The sequence below is a fragment of the Condylura cristata genome, unplaced genomic scaffold, assembly GCF_000260355.1.
Source record: "Condylura cristata isolate star-nosed mole 26May11 unplaced genomic scaffold, ConCri1.0 scaffold00024, whole genome shotgun sequence".
NCBI classification, from domain to species: Eukaryota; Metazoa; Chordata; class Mammalia; order Eulipotyphla; family Talpidae; genus Condylura; species Condylura cristata.
Window position 1 is genome coordinate 30,667,757 of NW_004567125.1, and position 18,351 is coordinate 30,686,107.

The 18,351-nt window shown below is 48.5% G+C and overlaps 1 protein-coding gene across 3 annotated transcripts in view; it reads left to right on the plus strand.

Moving 5' to 3' along the window:
• The window catches only part of UNC13A (unc-13 homolog A (C. elegans)), a 66,079-nt gene that overhangs the window by 9,209 nt on the left and 38,519 nt on the right, over positions 1–18,351 (plus strand). For all 3 annotated transcript variants that reach the window (XM_012729030.1, XM_004688626.2, XM_012729031.1), the window contains exons 3-12: positions 350–449; positions 2,230–2,347; positions 3,678–3,801; positions 4,470–4,543; positions 5,496–5,550; positions 7,450–7,485; positions 9,162–9,369; positions 15,289–15,816; positions 16,318–16,420; positions 18,211–18,257. In XM_012729030.1, the coding sequence (XP_012584484.1) occupies positions 350–449; positions 2,230–2,347; positions 3,678–3,801; positions 4,470–4,543; positions 5,496–5,550; positions 7,450–7,485; positions 9,162–9,369; positions 15,289–15,816; positions 16,318–16,420; positions 18,211–18,257 (1,393 nt within the window). The remainder of the gene's footprint in view (positions 1–349; positions 450–2,229; positions 2,348–3,677; positions 3,802–4,469; positions 4,544–5,495; positions 5,551–7,449; positions 7,486–9,161; positions 9,370–15,288; positions 15,817–16,317; positions 16,421–18,210; positions 18,258–18,351) is intronic.

Consider the following 18,351-nt stretch of genomic DNA (forward strand, 5'->3'; position numbering starts at 1 on the left):
GGGAGCTGCTTTTAGATTTCATTTCTTTCCCATCTGAAGTCTCAGTCTTCTAAGCCAAAAATCAAGGCTGTTAAACATAGTCATTTCTAAGCAACAGGATTGGGGATCCCCAAATTCCATGTCTCTGTGCACAAAGGCCCTTCCCCTGTGCTATGAAGAACTTTTGGTGGGTGGGGGAGAGAAGCGGGCTGACCTGAGGGGGGAGGCACAAAGCGTCATAGTGGGTTGGGTCTGGAGCTACCCCAAATGCATGTAGTCCCTTGGGATCAAAACAGAGTCAACTAGAGCTGGGGAAGGTCTGTGGGGGTGTGCCAGAGACCCTATACGGACCCCTGTCTCCCCACCACAGAGAAATTCAACACGTACGTGACCCTGAAGGTGCAGAATGTCAAGAGCACAACGATCGCTGTGCGTGGCAGCCAACCCAGCTGGGAGCAGGATTTCATGTTGTAAGTCTTCAGCAATCCTGCCTCGCCCCTGCTCAGCCAGGCCTTGCTGGCCTCACTGGGCAGAGCTGGACACTTGAGTGTCACCTGGAGTTTCTCTTCCCCCTCCTCCCTCCTTCTCAGGGCCCAGCCATTAGCCTTGCCTCCAAAGCGCTTTCTGAATCCTCACTTCCCTCTATCTCCAAGGCCTCCAGCCCCCAGCCTGGCCTCCCCGCTGCCATCTGCCTTCCCTACAATCTGTTTGCCTCCAGGCAGCCAGGGGGATATTTTTAAAGCTGCAAATAACATCCTGCAGCTCTCCAAACTTGCCTAGGGCTCCTCTTCGACCTCAGAAGAAAACCCACACACTTCCCCAGAGAACCCAAGCTTTGTCCCTGAGGCTCCTCATCTCACCCTTCATGTCACCTGGCTTCACGGCCCCAGCCACACACTCTGCGCCTTTCCTCCCACAGTCTGGCTTTCTCCTGCCTCTGGGCCTTTGCATTTGCTCTTCCTACCCTCCCTCACCCCTAGTTGTCTCCTCTTTTCTTTCTGTCTTGAGCTTGTGTCATCTCCTCAGAGATCCCCTCTCTGACTGCCACCCTAAGCTACAATTGCAGGTTAATTTCAGTTCTTGCCACTAGTTGATTTTAGTCATTTATGAGATCTTGGGAAACATTTGTGGTCCTTGTTTTCAGATTGTGAGCTCCTGGAGAGTCAGCCCGAATTGGTCCTGTCTACTGGAACCCTCATGCCCTTTCAGGGTCTGGCACACATGCCATTGGCTCAATAAATATTGCCTAATGACTGAGCTAATGACCTGAATTCTCCCCTTAACTTTCACCCACCCAAGAAATTATATCACACACCATCTGCTGATGATAGCCAGCAATGTGTGCCTTGCCATCTTCTAAAGCTTTACATGACTTGATTCAATTAACTATTTGCCGACAATGGGGTTGGGGTGGGGGGAGCCTTGTAATCCTCATTTTACAGATGAGGAAATGGAAGCCCAGAGGCAAAGCCACTCTCTGTGCCTGGCAGAACTGGGATTTGGACCCAGGCAGCACTTAACCCTCTAAGTAGAGCCTGGCTGGGGGCTGTCAGCGCTTGAAACTATGAGAGACTCAGAACTGGGACCCTAAAGAGAAATGTCTGGGGCAGAGAGAACCAGCCATACTATTTTAGAGATGTGAATGGGGGAGGGACAGAATGGTCTCCATTCCCCAAAAACTAGTTACTGTATATGACAAGGTCAAGAAACAGATGTATCCCAGCAGATCATTCCTTAAGATAAATCTTCGCTAAGTTGGCAAATTCAGTGAGCTTTCACTATTTTTCCCCAAATGGGTGTGTTCCTTGGCCAAGGCCTACAGGGAAAGGGCTTAGAGGTAGTTTCATTCATAAGCTCGAGGGCATCATCATGTACCTGGAGATGACACTGGAAAGATGGCGGCAACCTGAATACCCTTACCCTGGGGTAATAGCAAGCTCCAGAGGGTGCTGAGTTTCTTCCTCAGCATTCTCAGGATCTGAAGGCTAAAAGAAGTATCAAGCAAGATATGTGTGATACCTGTTTCCACTTCCCTTCCAGCTTGGAATCCTGGTTCTTCTCTGACACCTTCATCTTGTAACTTCACCCTTGACCTCAGTATCCCCTCTGTAAAATGAGAATCATCGTGTACTTTCCTGGGTAGGATTTATCCAGGCCTGGATTTGAATTTCAGTTGTATGTGTGTCCTAAGGCTAGTGAATTGACTTCTCTCAGTCTCCATTCCCTTCATGTCCCCTCTCTTCTCTCCAGTGAGATTAACCGCCTGGATTTGGGGCTGACGGTGGAGGTGTGGAATAAGGGTCTCATCTGGGACACAATGGTGGGGACTGTGTGGATCCCATTAAGGACCATCCGGCAGTCTAATGAAGTAAGTGATAGACTAAGCCCTGGAGAGAATTACGTGGGAGGATACAACTACCAGTGGGGGAACAAAATGGACATTTATCCCCTTAAAGTAGACATCCAGGGCTGCTGTGGTGGTGTCCAAGTCAATGGGGCCATACTCCTTTCATCTTGTTGTTCTGTCTTTCTCCCTATGTGACTCCCACCTCATGTCCCAAGATGACTGCTCAAAGATCACCATTACATCAGCATCCAGTCAGGAGAGGGAAAGGTGGCACGGGAATGGGTTTGTCCTCGTTGTTAAGGGTCCAGTCTGGCAGCAACTCACTGTACTTCACACACATCCTGCTGAACAGAACTTAGTCATGTGACCCCCAACTTAGCTGCAAGGGAGTCTAGTGAAAAATATGTTGTTATGGAAAAGAAGAGAAGGCTTTGGGCAGTGAGAAGACTACACTAGCCCCAAAAGTCCTAGAGGTACCAAGTGTCAACAGCAATAAGTCTCACCCCCTCCTCTCAGCCATTCCATGCTAACCCTAGCAGGATCTTGGTACCCCAGAACCCTGTCCTTCCCTACCCACCCATCTCCCCTGGAAGATCTGGAGAGCAAGTGCCCACATTGCCAGTCCTAGCTCACCCCACAACCCAAACTCACTCCTCATAGACCTCAAGATGTTGTTATGGAGGGTTTGCTTTAGAATGAATGAAGAGGGAGGAGATATGTATGATTGCCCAGACAAGTGAGTGCAGAAGGAGGCTTGAGGATGACCCAGAATTTCCTCAGTGATCCACCAAGTATGAGGAAGGCCTGGTCACCTGGGGCATCATGTACAAGACTCTAGACTACTACTCTCACCCTTGCAGCCTCTCTGGGGCTGCAGAGAGTAGATTCTGCAGAACATCCTTCTCATTTGAGAGATGAATAAGCAGAGGTTCACACTAGACCCTTTCTGCTCAAAGGCTCATGTCTCTGAATTATGGAGACTGGTGATGTACTCAAGGATGCTTCAAGATGGTGGGAGCATCAGGGCTTTTATTTGAAACTAGGGTCCCAGAGCCCTTCTTCAGATATAGAGAATGGCTGTGTAAGGCAGGGACCACCCTTGGTTAATCCATTTCTGATCCTTGCCTCTGGGTCCCACAGACCCACCATGTTGCCCTGGAGTGGGACCTTCCCTTTGAACCTGTTTCTTTAATATAGAGAGGGGATGTGACATTTGCCACTGGGGTCCAAAGGAGTTGAGGTAAATGAAACAGCTTATATGAAAGTGGGGGCTGCTGGCTAGAATGTAATAGATACTCAGTTGCTCCCTGCTTCACCCAAGACCCTAATCCCTATTTCCCCCCTATTCCAGGAGGGCCCTGGAGAGTGGCTGACGCTGGATTCTCAGGTCATCATGGCAGACAGTGAGATCTGTGGCACCAAGGATCCCACCTTCCACCGTATCCTCCTGGACACCCGCTTTGAGTTGCCCTTAGGTGAGAGCAGAGAGGTGGACCCTTACTGGCCCCAAGAGACTGGCTGAACTTAGGTGGGGTCAAATGATTCATCACTCTGCCCATGGGGCTCCCTCTCACTAGAGGAGAGAGCTTCCTTGGGTTACAACAAGTCAGCAACATGCATCTATCATGTGCAGGACATGTTCCAGTTCATAAGGCTGCCAACAAAGAGGGGAACCTATGACTTGGGTCCAACCTCTCCTGGAAGATCCCCCATAAGACCATGTCTTCAGCAACAAGCTGTAGATGGGAGGAGAAGCCAAAAGATGGGGAGGCAGGGTGGGGAGAAACAGACGGAGGCAGACAGAGGGACAGGGAAAAATGGAGAGAGAGACCCAAAGTCAGAAGAAAAAACAAAGACAGAGATAGAGAGATGTAGAAATAAAAAGACAAGCAGAGACAGAGTCCTCTCTACCTTTCCTGGAAGCAGCTTAGATTTCCCCTATTGCCCTCCCAAGAACTCCCATCTTTCCCGCCCTTGTAATGGTAGGCTACATTTTCTTTCCATCTTCTATCCATTCCTAAGACAGCTTTGGGGTAATAAAGGTCAAGAACATTACTCTCCTCCCACACAATGGAATTGCATTGGACGGAGTATGGAGAGTGGGGAGGGGCTTTCAAACTCATAACCAGGGCTTTGCTTTTAGACATTCCTGAGGAGGAGGCACGATATTGGGCCAAGAAGCTGGAACAGTTGAATGCCATGAGAGACCAAGATGAGGTGAGTGTTGGTAAAGGGCTGTTCTCCTGAGTGCCTCTTTATCTCCCAAAATACTCTGCTCTGTCTGTTTCTCTTTGCTTATCTGTGTCTCTAACTCTGTAACCCAATTCCATCAGTGACCCATGTAATCCAGTCTCAAAGAGTCAAGGAACATAGTTCCACCAATGATGTAACCATTTCAGTTAACTCAAGTTTTGTGTTTTCCAAATCCTTCAATATACAGGGGTCCTGCAGCAATTCTTTTTTTTTTTTTAAATATTTACTTATATATACAGAACTGGGGTACAGGCCAGAGACGCAGGGGCAGTGAGAGGATTCACCAGAGACAGGGTGGGGAGCAGAACAAGTGGACTGATGAAGTACACTGCTGAGGGGAGCATCGGGTGGGACAGGAGGGGTCTGCCACACCGTGTGGGTCACCTCCAGTGTGGGGATAGAACTCATGCTAAAGTGGCTTTAGCTTCTTAGTGCTGTGCTTTAACCTGCCTGCAGCAATTTTTATATCTCACTCTGCCCCACACCCTGTACCTCTGTTTTTCCATGGCATTTCCCTTCTTAGCTCTGTATCATCACAATGCAAAGATCTAATGTGGCCCAGAAGCCAGCCTTCAGAAGGAGAGGGTGGAGAGGAAATAAGGGCAAGGGGCTAGAACATTCTTTAGTAGGAAGTGGAGAGCAACATTCATATGTTAATAATTTTTTTGTCAATTTCATCTTTTTTTCTTTCTTCACTTCCCTGCCTCTTATATTCTCTCTATCCTCTAAGTATTTTTGCCTAGCTCTGCTTATCACTGTCTCTTTCACTCTTTTTCCTTCTATGAACATCTGTATACTTTTGCAGAGGGTGAGCATTCAGGAGGCAGGGAGTAGTCAACATGGAACAGAACAGAGGACCATGGTTCTCTGTTTTTGAATATCCTGAGATGACCCTCTCTCCTTCCTTCCCTCTCAGTATTCATTCCAAGATGAGCAAGACAAGCCTCTCCCTGTCCCCAGCAATCAGTGTTGTAAGTACCTCTTGGTTTCTCCCTGGACATCAGCTGAAACTCTCATTCCTCCCCCACCACATGACAGTCCAATGTAACAGATCACTTCCCTCCAGAGATACAGGTTCCAAGTGTGCATGGTATCTACTTACAGTGTAGTGGGAAAAGGAGAGATCTGGGACTTGTGTTTAAGTCCTTCCTTGCTATGTGGCCATTGGCATTCCAGAGTCCCTCTCTTTAGAGTTCCTTTTTTGAAATGGGGCACCCTAACTCTGATAGCTCCCTAACTCTGAGGGCAGTTGGAATGACCCAGGATATCCAGAGGCTTGAAAAACTCTTTTAAGACTTCAAACTTCCATAAATCAGATCTTGGATTAGGGCCTCTAGTTGTTCAACAAACTTGGGGGTCAATACAGACCTGCAAGCAATCCAAAGTCAAATGGTACAAACATGGAGAGATGGTCCAACACATGTACAATAGGCACATGTGCAATAAACAAAGGCTGTTTCATTCACCCATTTTCTTAGATGAAGAAACTGAGGCCCAAGAGGAGAAGCGACTTGCCCAAGGTCACACACCCAGCAGGAGGCAGAACCAGGATTTGAACCCAGGTCTGAGGGACTCCAAGTTTGTTTCTCTTTCCACTGTATTTCATCTATTAATGATGATGATGATGATGATGATCCTCTGCCTACTGCCCCTCCATCAAGGCTGGAATTTTCAGGAGTATTTGTTCTCAACCCTGTGGGCACTCAGATGCATCCAGACCAGGTCTCCATGGGCCAAGGAGATGGCTCCCTATAAAAGAGCCCCCTGTGTCCTCTGGAGTGGGGAGGAAGGGACAAATCATATAGTCCTCACCCATGACAATTTGCCCCCACTCCCCCTTCAACCTTTTTATCCTTTTCCATCTACTTCCTCATTCCCCCATTTTCCCCCTCTCACAGTATCCCCTTATCCTTTGACCCTCCTCCTGACACAAATACTCAGGAGGGTGAGATTTGGGCCTAGCTGGGGAGGGGCTGGAATATTGTATTTGGAGACCCTGTTCCTGCATCAACTTGGGGTGTGATACTGAGAAAGTTCCTTGACTTCCCTCTCTACTGAGGAGTTGTTACTGTCTTGAAGGAATTACAGTCCCTAGGAATGGGTGATTGAAGAATTGTGGTGAGGGCAGGATCAGGCAAGGTGGAGGCAGGAACACCTGGACAAGTGGAATGAAGTGTGGGATGGGTTTGACTTGGAAATGAAAGTCCATCTGTCTCCAAGTCCTCTTGTGACTGTTTTGTTGATCCTGTTTCACAGAGGAGGCAACCAAGTGTCAGAGGAGTCTGGATTCTGGTCCAAGATATTTTTCTGAGATTCCAGGTACAAGGAATGAGGGTCACAACATGGTTCTCTGTCTGACCCTGATGCTCAGAAGTTGTGTAACTGTAGGCAGCTCACTCCACTTCTCTGAGCCCTGTTTCTTCACCTGTAAAATGAGAAGAATGATTTTTCAAAAGTTCCACCCAACAGGAGTGTTTCAAAGCCTAGGATCTCCAGTCCAGTGTTTCTCTGCTCATCCTCTAGATGGGGAGGGAAAAAGTGGGGAATGCTGACCCCAGACTTCAGAGTTGGAAAACCCTAAACTCAAATGCCTCCTTTGTTACTTGCTGACTGAGCCTCTGGCCTTGTACAACAAACAAACAAACAAATACAAAGAAACAAACAAACAAAATGGGGATATCCTGCCTTCCTCCCAAGGTGGTAAGCTAAGGCATGACAAAGGTCAGTGACGATGGGAAAATACTAAGTACAGGAGGGAACTGGGTCCTGGGAGGAGGGGATGGGGAGAACGAGGAGGATGGGGTAATCTCACATTCCCATGCCCCCTTCTTCCTACTCCCTTTTATTATCTCTGCCCCTTCTCTTTGTAGGCAACTGGAATTATTTTGGCTGGGGTGAGCAGCAAAGTAAGTACCCAGTTTGATGTTTTTGGAGGCCAGGGGAGGTGGTTACCTTGGTGACCCTGAGGCTCCTGCCTTACCTCGCAGAGAAGCAGGGAGCCTGGTACAGGCACATTGGGGTCAGAGGACTGGCAAACGCTTCCTGTGCCCTCCTGCCTCCTGGCAATTGATGTGTGTCTTGGGGTCCTGCTCTACCTGGTGGGAAGTAAGCACCACCATTTGGTTGGGGTGATTCAGGTGGGAGGGGGCATTTAGACAGGAGCTCTCCCTGTCTACAGCTGGGCAACTGTGATCCCTCTCCTCCTACCCCTCACATATAACTTCATTTCTCCTCCTGTGATGCCTTCCTCATTTTGTCTCACCATCTCCCTCTTCCACAAAGAAATGCACCCTAATACCATTCAAAGCTAATGAGTAGGGAAGGGAGAGCAGCTGGGGGGAGGGTCCCCCTGAAAAATACCACTCTAGAGATTTCAGCTCCTAAAACCCCAGCCACTTTTCCTCCAGTGTGCCCCCCTTGGGAAATCAACCCCCCTGCAAGTAAATGTCCATTTTTCTCTTTAGGAATATCTCCCACTTCCCTGAGTCCGACAACTTCAGAGTAATCCAGTACTTATGTCAGAACATAAATCTACCACCTCTCCTCAAGGAACTAAGGGTTCCTCCACCCATCTCCATTCCCTGGCGGTCAAGCCAGACTCTGTCCACCCACCAGGACTCGGGAAACTGTTTGCAAATCCTGGGACTCAAAACAATTTGTCAAAAACAAGTCAGACAGAAGCCAAAGTGGATACTTGGCTGATAAGTCGACTAGGTAACAACCAGTTTGCCCCAAACAAACAATACCAGTAAAAACAAAACCATTTTAGTTAAAAGTCAATCAAGCAATTGGGACCCAAACAGGTCATTTGGCCAAAATAAAAGTGGCTAAAAATGACTTAGCCCTACCTAAGGAATAATTTGATCTAAATAAATAAATAAATAAACAAATAAATAAAAACAAAAATACTATTTGAAAAAAATGCAATAGAAAGCAATTTATCTCTCAAAAACAGACTATTTGCCAAGGGGGAAAAAAATTGGTGAATAGGCAAGTAGCCCCATGTAACTTGACTGGAAACATGTCAGAGCAGGCAAGGACACCTTCAACAGAACGAATGCCAATTGAACCAAAGACACAGATAGAAAGGTAGATAAGAAATTAGCCAGAGGAACAATTTGGTAACATTGACATTATCTAAGTTTTGTGTGGGAATGTTCAGGTTTCATATCCCAAATTTCAACCCATCTAGCATTGCCTTTTCTTCATGATAACTACAAGTCTAGCCACTACCCAGTGGAAAAGCCATCTTGTTTTCAAAGAGTCTGGATTTTAACAAAATCTATTTTCAAATTTGGACTGAAGAAAAACCTCCAATTAATCTTGTCCCTGTCTTCCTCACTTCGAAGAACATACCCCTAGACCCTGACCGTTGGTTCATCGTGACCACATGAGGCAGAGCATGATTTTCAGGTCCTGCATTCTAAAGGTTATATCTCTGTTAACATGACCCAAGCTCCTTCAGTCTGGTAGCTTTCTCAACTTAACTATCAGTAAAGACCCCTCCCCTATTGTATGCTCTGTTTCTCTCTCTCTCTCTCCCCACTCCTGACTCTTTCCTTTCACCTCCACTTCCTTCCAGATGATGACCCCGATAGTGCAGTAGATGACCGAGACAGTGATTACCGCAGCGAGACCAGCAACAGTATCCCGCCGCCCTATTACACTACATCCCAGCCCAATGCTTCAGTCCACCAGTATTCCGTCCGCCCACCTCCCCTAGGTTCCCGAGAATCCTACAGTGACTCCATGCACAGTTATGAGGAGTTCTCCGAGCCACGGGCCCTCAGGTAGTCATTATGAGAGCCACGAACTCTGTGTGTGTGTGTGTGCGTGTGTGCCTTTGCACATCTGGCTCTGTGAGTTGGAGACTTGAAAGAACTGGAGATGCAGGTAGTTGGATCAAGAAAATCAGCTCCATTCTTTTTTGCGTCAATGGAGCCCTTCCTTTACCCAAATCTTGCAAGTAAACAAGCTTAATTAAAAGGTATACATTGGCTGAAGAAAGAGAAGGGAATCATGAGGCCCTTGAGCAGTTCCCCTGAAATATAGCACTCCTTGGCAGCCCCTTTAAAAGTTAATGGCCGGTGGGAATGCAAACTAGTACAACCACTATGGAAAACTGTTTGGAGGTTCCTCAAACTGCTAAAAGTTAATGGCCACTGTGTCTTGCCAGCTGGGCGGGGGAAGGATGAGTAGAGGAAGAGATAAAGATGTTGGAAGCAGCTGGCCTGTGAGCCAGGGTGGTCTCTCTCAGCCCTCCCTGGTGGCCTCTGACCTGGTGTTTCTGACTAGCAGACATGAACACAGTGACGTGGGAGTGGCCCCCTTTCTGTTTAGCCACCCTCACTACTCCCTGAAAGTAAGCTGTCTCTGGACCTGTGCCACCGGCCCGGGGTTGGAGCAGGGCAGGATGCCTGCAGATATGGTGGCGTGACTGTTAGGTAAACAAATATCATAACTAGTAGTAGAAACATCTAAATGTGCCCGCTGCCAAGCCAGCACCTTGCCATCATCATCTCATCTAGCCCTCTGAGTGGAAGCATATTGGCCTCATTTGACAGGCAGAGAATAAAGGCACATACAGGTTCAGTCATTTGCTGAGGACGCAAAGAGTAAACACTCAGGGTGAACCTACTGGGTGCTGAGAAGTGACTTCCATGATTTTTTGCTCGTGGATCTCTTTCCAAATGTCTATTCCCCAAAGAATTCATTTCCTCCATTCAGGAGTGGGTAAGAAGGAAGTTTTAAATGTTCTACACACACTCGATGTTAAAACTTTACTTGTATTACAATAATAAGACTCCAAAAATCTTTGCTTCAGATTTTAGATTCAGTTCTCACACACCCCAGGGCTTCTTGTTACCGTGAGTCGCAAGTTATCTAATTCTTGGGTGCAGGACTAGGGTGAGGTGAATGAGGTGTACTTGAAGTTGCCTTTTTGGGTGCCAGAAACCTCAGTCATTAAGATACATAATACTTCAATATAATATTTTTAAACATCAAAATAAATGCAAAAAGATCCATGAAAAAATTATTAAAGTGAACCCTTTTCAAAGTAAATTTTGTTGTACATATGTTATACTTCAGGGAAATTTCTAAAAATCCATAATGAGCAAACTATCAAAATTTTAAACAAAGACAGGATCTTACTTTGCACTTGTCGGTCTTGGCCTTGACCACCTCAACATGATCCCTGTCCTGCTCTATCTACTCTACATGTGAGAAAGTGGTGCTGGTTAACTGAGCACTCACTATAGCCTAGGCATTCTAATCTGTCTTGACTCATTAGACTATGGGAATAATAATTCATGTATTCTTTATACCTGTCTTACTAGTGAGGATTGGCTTCCTCACCTCAAGCTTTGTACATATGGAAAATGAGGCACAGAGAGTTAAGTGACTTTACCAAGGTCACATCTGGCATGGTAAGAGGCTGAGCCAGGGTTTAAATCCTGTCAAGCAGGCTTCTGAGTCCGCAGCCACCACACCACACGGCCTCGTAGCCCTGAAAAATACTGTCTAGGAAGCTGCAAAGTCAGCTTCCTTGAGGTGTAAGTGCTGCCTAGGAGTGGCATACACCATCCTGGCCAAAGGGCTCCTCTGTCATACTGAACAATTCAGGGGCCACATCCAGTGGTTAAACACAGCCATGAAGGCGCCTGACCTTTAGGCCTCCTCGACCCAGGCACAGAGGCTAGGCAGGCAAACAGGTGCTGACAACACCGCTCCGAGGAGGAGAAACCCTTAGCGTGGCTGTCTTGTGGAGTAAGAAAGCAAGTCTTGTCTATGTCCATGTAGGAGGAAGACGGAGCTTCCAGAGCCACCTATCCCACAGGATAGCCACACGTGGCGCTTTAAGTTAAACTTAACTAAAGTAAATGAAGTAAAACTTCATACCCTATATCAGGCACCCTCTCAAGTGCCCAGGATCGTGTGCATGGAGCTGGTGGCCGTTGTGTGGGAGGGTGCCGGTAGAAACATTTCCAGCTTGGCCAAAAGTGCTATGGAACAGTAAGGTAGGGAGTTTGGAAACATAATTTGAAGAAAATCTTCATGAGCTTCCTATTCTATCTTCAGTGTCAGCCAGCACCATTTATTTTTGCAGTTACTTGAGAAACTTTGATTTTGAATTTTCCTCTATTTCATACAATCACCTGTCCCTTAATGACAGGGACACATTCTGAGAAATGTGTTGTAAGGCGATCTTATGTCCACGTGAATGCCGGAACATGTCATGACACACACCTAGGATGAGGCCAGATCCTGCAGGAAGGCCATTGGGTGGCCAACTCCAGGCCTTGGGAGCCTTAAGTATGGGGGGATTAGAGACACATTGCTAGATACAGGGCAGCCCACTACCCAGGAGCCTCAATGGCTCAGCCAGGTGAGCTGGTCCCTGTCGACCAGAAGGTGGTTAGGTGACATGCGACTGAACCATAGAAAACTGATATGGTTTATAGTTGGAATGTTTGGGAAGGGACTTTTTGAAAAACTTGAACATCCACCTATCATCTTTACTTTTTAGGAAGTGAAATGAAATAGTCAAGGTAAAACAGTGAGAGAGGTGGGAGTAGACTCAATTCCATGTGGCAATCCTCTGGTGTTCTTCACTTAAATCCTTTGTGTTCAAGCCATCCTATATGTACTTAGGCAAAGAACTAGCTCTCTTTTCCTTTGTGTGTGACTGCCTTATTGAAAACACCTTCAGAAGCACTCTTCTCTCCTTAACAGCTTATTGACCATTTTTTTCAAGCTCTGCAATTTTATTTTATTTTTAAAAGATTTATTTATTTATGCATACAGATCTGGGGTACAGACCAGAGGTGAGGGGTGGTGAGAGGATTCACCAGAGACTGAGTGGGGAGCAGAACAGGCTGGCTGAGGAAGTACACTGCTGAAGGGAGCAGCGGGCGGGTCAGGAGAGGTCTTTTATGCCATGTGGGTCACCTCCAGGGCTGGGGATCGAACTCGCACTGAAGCGGCTGACGCTAGCTTGCATGCTGAACTTTAGCCCAGTGTACCACCAGGGAGGGCCCTCAAGCTCTACAGTTTTTAAAGCCTGATACATTGATGCACATATGCTGGGTTAGATTTAAGTAATGATGAGAACAAAACTTCAGCTTGTCGGAAACAGGCCAAAGCGAAATAAGATATTAAGTATTAATAAAATGTTAACTCTTATGAAAGGGGAGATCTTATGATGTGGTGGTGTCTCCCACCCTTGGAGAAAAAGAGCAGGAAAGGGACCACAGGGTTTCGGGAAGTGTGTTTGTTGGGGAAAGTCTTTCTTGGAGAGAATGCTTGACTCGCTGAGACTTTCTTCCTGCATGAGTCAGCTCTGTGCTCCCCGCCACCTCTGTGAATGTCCAAGAGACCGGGAAGCATGTGTCTGGCTGATGGTCATCTTTCAGATCAGGAAATTGAGGGTCACAGGGCAGGTGTAAGGTGCCTACTTCCGAGTTTAAAGTCCACCAAGCAAGTTCCTGGTCTGGCTCCCATCCTATGTGTGTGGTGCTTCTCATTCTACTCTGGCCTTGCATGTGTGTGTGTTACACTATGAGAATTTCTGAGAGAGAATGGGGAGGGTCACTTCCTTGTGCCAGACACATTTACAAAGAGGTGAGGGAAGAACTTCCAGAAGACAGAGAAGATACAGAGGCCAAAAGCAGCATGAACGACTCTAACTGGTCTTGTTGAAAGCTGGCTGCCTGGTACTAGGTGATACTGGGGTCCCATGAGACAGGAGAGACAGCACAGGACTCACAGTCCATCCCAAAGGACAGGGCTTGGCTGGAGGAGAGAATGCCTGAACATTGGTGATAGGGGAGCTTAGGAAGGGTTTTCTAGAGAAGGTTGCCTGGGAGCTGACCCTTGAAAGATAATGAAATACTTGAGGAGGAAGATGTCAAACAGAGGAAATAGTTCAGCTAAAGACTGAAGAAGCGGATGAAGCCAGATCCTGCAGGAAGGCCATTGGGTGGCCAACTCCAGGACTTAGAAGTCAGGGAAGAATTTAAGCATGGGGGGATTAGAGACACATTGCTAGATGAAGACCTCAAATGCCAGAGCCTAGTATGTAGAGGTGTACATGGGAATCTTGGTGGCCACCAGGTCACACCCCTCAGTTTGACCGGGGAAGTTCACCAGGTCCCCATGGTGATAAGATGAGGCATGTCTGGGCCTCTGCTGGGACCCCATTCTAGGCTGCCTCCCCCCTCACTGGGGATCCCAGAATGTACTGGAATAGACTTTGAAGGAATGTATTTACCAACAAGAGCTTAGAATTCTTAATAGCCATTCTAGCTATATCTAGCCATTTATATCTATAAATGGCTCCTTACTCCCCCATTCCACTCCAGTCTACAAGACAGGCACTAAAAACAACCAATAAATATATAAGTAGCCAACAAAAATAGATGCTTGATTCCTATAATATCCCAAGGACCGGTAGGGAAGGGGTTGCCAGCTCCCACTCCGGGAGGAAGTGTTTAAGACAAGGAAGGCTGTTGTTGAGTGACTGAATGATTAGAGGCCATGGAGTGCTGGCGTATGTGCACACGCCCTGCCCTTGGGCAGAGACAGGTTTCTTCTGGTCATGTCCAGCGATCCAAGGTACTTATAGGAGTATATGAGGTGGGGAAGCATTCTCCAGATAAAGTAGTAGGAAGAAGGATGTTCTGTGCAAAGGCCTGGAGGTAAGAAGAGGCTAAAGATGTTAGAAGAACAGTGAGGAGGAGCCTCCCTGGTGGCAGAAGGGGGTGAAGCGCAGCACTATGAAGCTATCGCAGCCACCACAGCCCGAGTTCAATCTCCCACCAGGGAGGTGACCCACACAGTGTGGCAGACCTCTCCTGACCACTCCCCTCAGCAGTGTGTTTCAGTCGATCTGCCCATTCTGCTCCCTGCTCTGTCTCTGGTGAATCCTCTCATGCTTACCTCTGGCCTATACCACAGTTCTTGTATGCATAAATAAAATAAATCTTTAAAAAAAAAACAAAACAGTGAGGAGGTTGGGGTGGCTGGGGAATGAGAAGGGAGGGTGGAGGGAGATGAAGGTTGGGAGCTCGGGGGTGCAGAGCATGGCATGGGTTTTATTCAAGGGCATTAAGGAGCCATGGTAGGATTTGGAGCAGGAAGATCTGTGATTGAGTTAATGATTCCAAGAGTCTCTTGTGGCTTCCATGAGAGGCAGGTACCAGGGACAGTAGTGGATATGCGGGCAGCACCTGACCCAAATGGCAGAGCCTGGGCCAGGTGGGGCTTGGGGGGCAGGGGTGTGGGTACATTTTGAATACATTTCTGAGGTGGTGTCAGGTAAAAGGAGCAGAGACAGGGAAGTCCCTGCTAGTGGAGGGGTTTGGCAGTGAGAGAACCATCTTGAAGAGCTACTTTCAATTTCTGAGAGTCTGTGGAGCTGTGGCAGGGACACTGACTGGGCCTGCAGCAAGCAGGCCGAGCACCTGCAGCTTGCACAGTGCCTATGCAGCAGTGACGCACAGTAGGTCAGCCATCACTGACGTCACCGATCTGCTATATTACCTGTCCGCCTTGCAACTGACCCCCAGAGTAAATGCCACAGAGTAGGAACCTTTGCGTCTTCTGCTCATGGCTGTTCCCCTGTGTTCAATTGAGTGAATGACTGGGTGACGGAAGCGGGTTGGGCGGCAGCTGTGTGCCCCAGCCCTGAGACCAGTCTATCCACATAGCCCCACAGGCAGCAGCCGCTATGCCTCCTCTGGGGAGCTGAGCCAGGGCAGCTCACAGCTAAGCGAGGACTTCGATCCCGACGAGCAGAGCCTACAGGGCTCTGAGTTGGAGGACGAAAGGGACCGGGACTCCTACCACTCGTGCCACAGCTCGGTCAGCTACCACAAGGACTCACCACGCTGGGACCAGGACGAGGAGGAGTTGGATGAAGAGCTGGATGAGGAACTGGATGAGGATCTGGAGGACTACCTGGAGGAGGAGGAGGAGGAGCTGCCTGAGGATGAGGAGGAGCTGGAGGAGGAGGAGGAAGTGCCAGATGACATTGACGACTATGTCAAGGAGGCTGCTGTCCCCGAGCCCAAGGACTTCAAGCGCATCAGCCTCCTGTCAGAGAAGGAAGACAAAGCCCCGGCGGCACCTGCTGAGGCCCCAGAAGTGGCCAAGGAGGTCCCAGAACCACCTGCACCAGAGGAGACGCCCGCAGCTGAGCGGGCACCTGAGCCAGAGCCCCCCAAGGATGAGGAGAGGTAATGGGAGGAGGTAGAGACCCTGTCCAAGGCCATGGGGTCAGGGTCACCTGGGAGGAGGCAGAGGCCCTTTCCAGGGCCATGGTGGCAGAGGAAGTCACAGGGCTTGGGGCTTAAAACAATCAGAAATGGAGGATTGGACCAGGGAGGTCAAAGCTATCCAGTGGGAGGGGGTCAAACAAAATGGGGAAGGGACCTTATGGTGTCTAAGGGCAAAGAGTTTGACATGGTTGGGGAGGTCACAGTGCATGGGAAGGGCCCTGAGCAGATCGGATTAACAAGGGCCAAAAGGGTCACAGAATGGGAGAGGGAGCCAGGGGACCTGCAGCTCTTAGAGACACTATGGGCAGGGTACCGGGCCTTTCAGAGGGCCACACAGGAGTCATGGTGTCTCTCAAGGGCCGAGTGGTCCAAAGAGATGACCTGGCGTCATTCAGAGGGTGGGGGGTAGGGGTAACGGGGGAACTGGCCCCTGTCAACAACCCGCTTGCTTCGATTCAGGCTGAGAGAAAATGAGGAAGGCCAGGAGGGTCAGGATTCCATGTCCAGGGCCAAATCCAACTGGCTTCGAGCTTTCAACAAAGTGAGGCTGCAGCTGCAAGAGGTGAGTGAGAGCGGTGGGTGCTCAGCCAGCCTGGCCACCCGGTGTCTCCCCAACCTCCCCACCTTCAGTCTGAGCCCACTACGCCTCCCAAGACCCATTTGCCCCGCCCACACCAGCAGTGGCCCCACCACTAGGCAGCTGGGCCACACCCACCTCCTCACCCCATCACGCCTAACTCTCCTTATATCCTGGTCTTTCCAGGGCTCCTACCCACATTAACATGACTTGGCCTTACCTACCTTTGCCCAACCTGCGCTGGGGCACTTTGACCCATCCCCAGAAGGGCCCTCCCAGCCCCACCCAGGCCTGCCTGTCCTTCCTAACAGCCAACTCCCATCAAGGCCAGTCTTCCCCATGCCAGTCTGAGATTGATTTCTAAGTGGGGGAAGAAGCGAAGCAAGGTAGAATCTGGAGCTTGTCATGGCCACATCAGGGTCACTCAGAGATAGAGATGGAGGTTGAGGGCAGGGTTAGAACTGGTGTTGGTGGGCTTGGGATCACAGTTGGGGTCAGGGGAGGGGGAGGTCAAGGTCAGTCTGAGAGAAGGAATTAGGTGACAGAAGGAACTCTGGTTATGGTGACTATTCAGAGGGGGCAGCAGAACTGTGACCATTCGTGTGCTCCTGCGTCATGCCCACCTCTGGGCAGTGAGCAGCAGTGTTATTATCTAAGGTGACCTCCCAAACTGGGGTGAGTCTGGCAGGAGATCCTAAACAAGCAATGGAATCTTGGACATAAAATATCAGAGCACAGAAATTTCAGGTTGAATCCTCATTGGTTTTCAAATGGAATTTATTTTGCACTAAGCAATATATATATTCCCATGACTCTAAATTCAAAAGGTTGAAAGTAATCCATAAACATAAACATAGAATCGGTGGTTCTCACTTACTGTCATCCACAGGCTTTTAGAAACTATGGCTCTATGCAAAACTGGGTCCTAGAATAGTGTCATTCTGTTTAACTTCACCTGGCATTATTTTTTCTCATCAATGTTGTAACAAATGATGTTGATCTGAGCAGTCTTACGTGAAGACCTACCATACGGTTAAAAGTCTATTGATTAGCTTCCAATAAGTCAAAAAATTAAAAATTAAAAAACAGCAGCTACCCTGTTTGTGAAAATAGCAATATGACAAAAAAAAAAAATAAAATAAAATAACCATGGGTGGACTCTGGGTTTCACGTAAGTATCAGACATCTGAATCAAAACACTCAGAAAAAGCTCCCTGGAGGAGGTAACACTTAAGCAGAAGTGATACCCCAAATACTTTGGCAGTTTTTCTCAAGGCATGGCCCCATACCCCATGCCCGCCTCCTGCCATGCTGCCTTTTAGTTGCAAAGGACGTAGGTAGTGTCAACTCTGGGTTCACACTGAGATGGGAGGGATGCATGGAGGCTGGTCTGGTGCAGAAGATGGGAGGACAGGCAGGTGGCTCAGCTCAGGCAGAGGCCCTGGGGTATGAGGCCAGGATAGCAGGTGAGACTGGGAGCGTCTAGAGAACCCCATTATTAGACAGCATGAGCTCTTGCTGGAGATGATGTTAACGAGTCCTCTGAGGAGGTGAGGAAGGCGCTCTGAGGTTAGTGGCAGAGTATCTTCTCACTGCCCACTTTACAGATGGATAAACTGAGCTTAGAGAAAGTCAGCAAGCTCCCTCCGGACATACAGGGAGGGCTCCTGGCCCTGTCGCTCCACGCCCAAAGGAGAGACAGAAGTGACAGTGGAGACTGCCTTGCTCTGAAGAAGGGCAGCCATGCTGATTATCTCTGTCTGTCTGCCCCACAGGCCCGGGGAGAAGGAGAGATGTCCAAATCCTTGTGGTTCAAAGGCGGGTGAGTAATGGAATCTTGGAGGTGGGAGGGAGTTTTGAACCCAGAGCTACAGGCTGATTTTCACTAAGTATCTCAGGAAGGGCAGGAGGGAGTT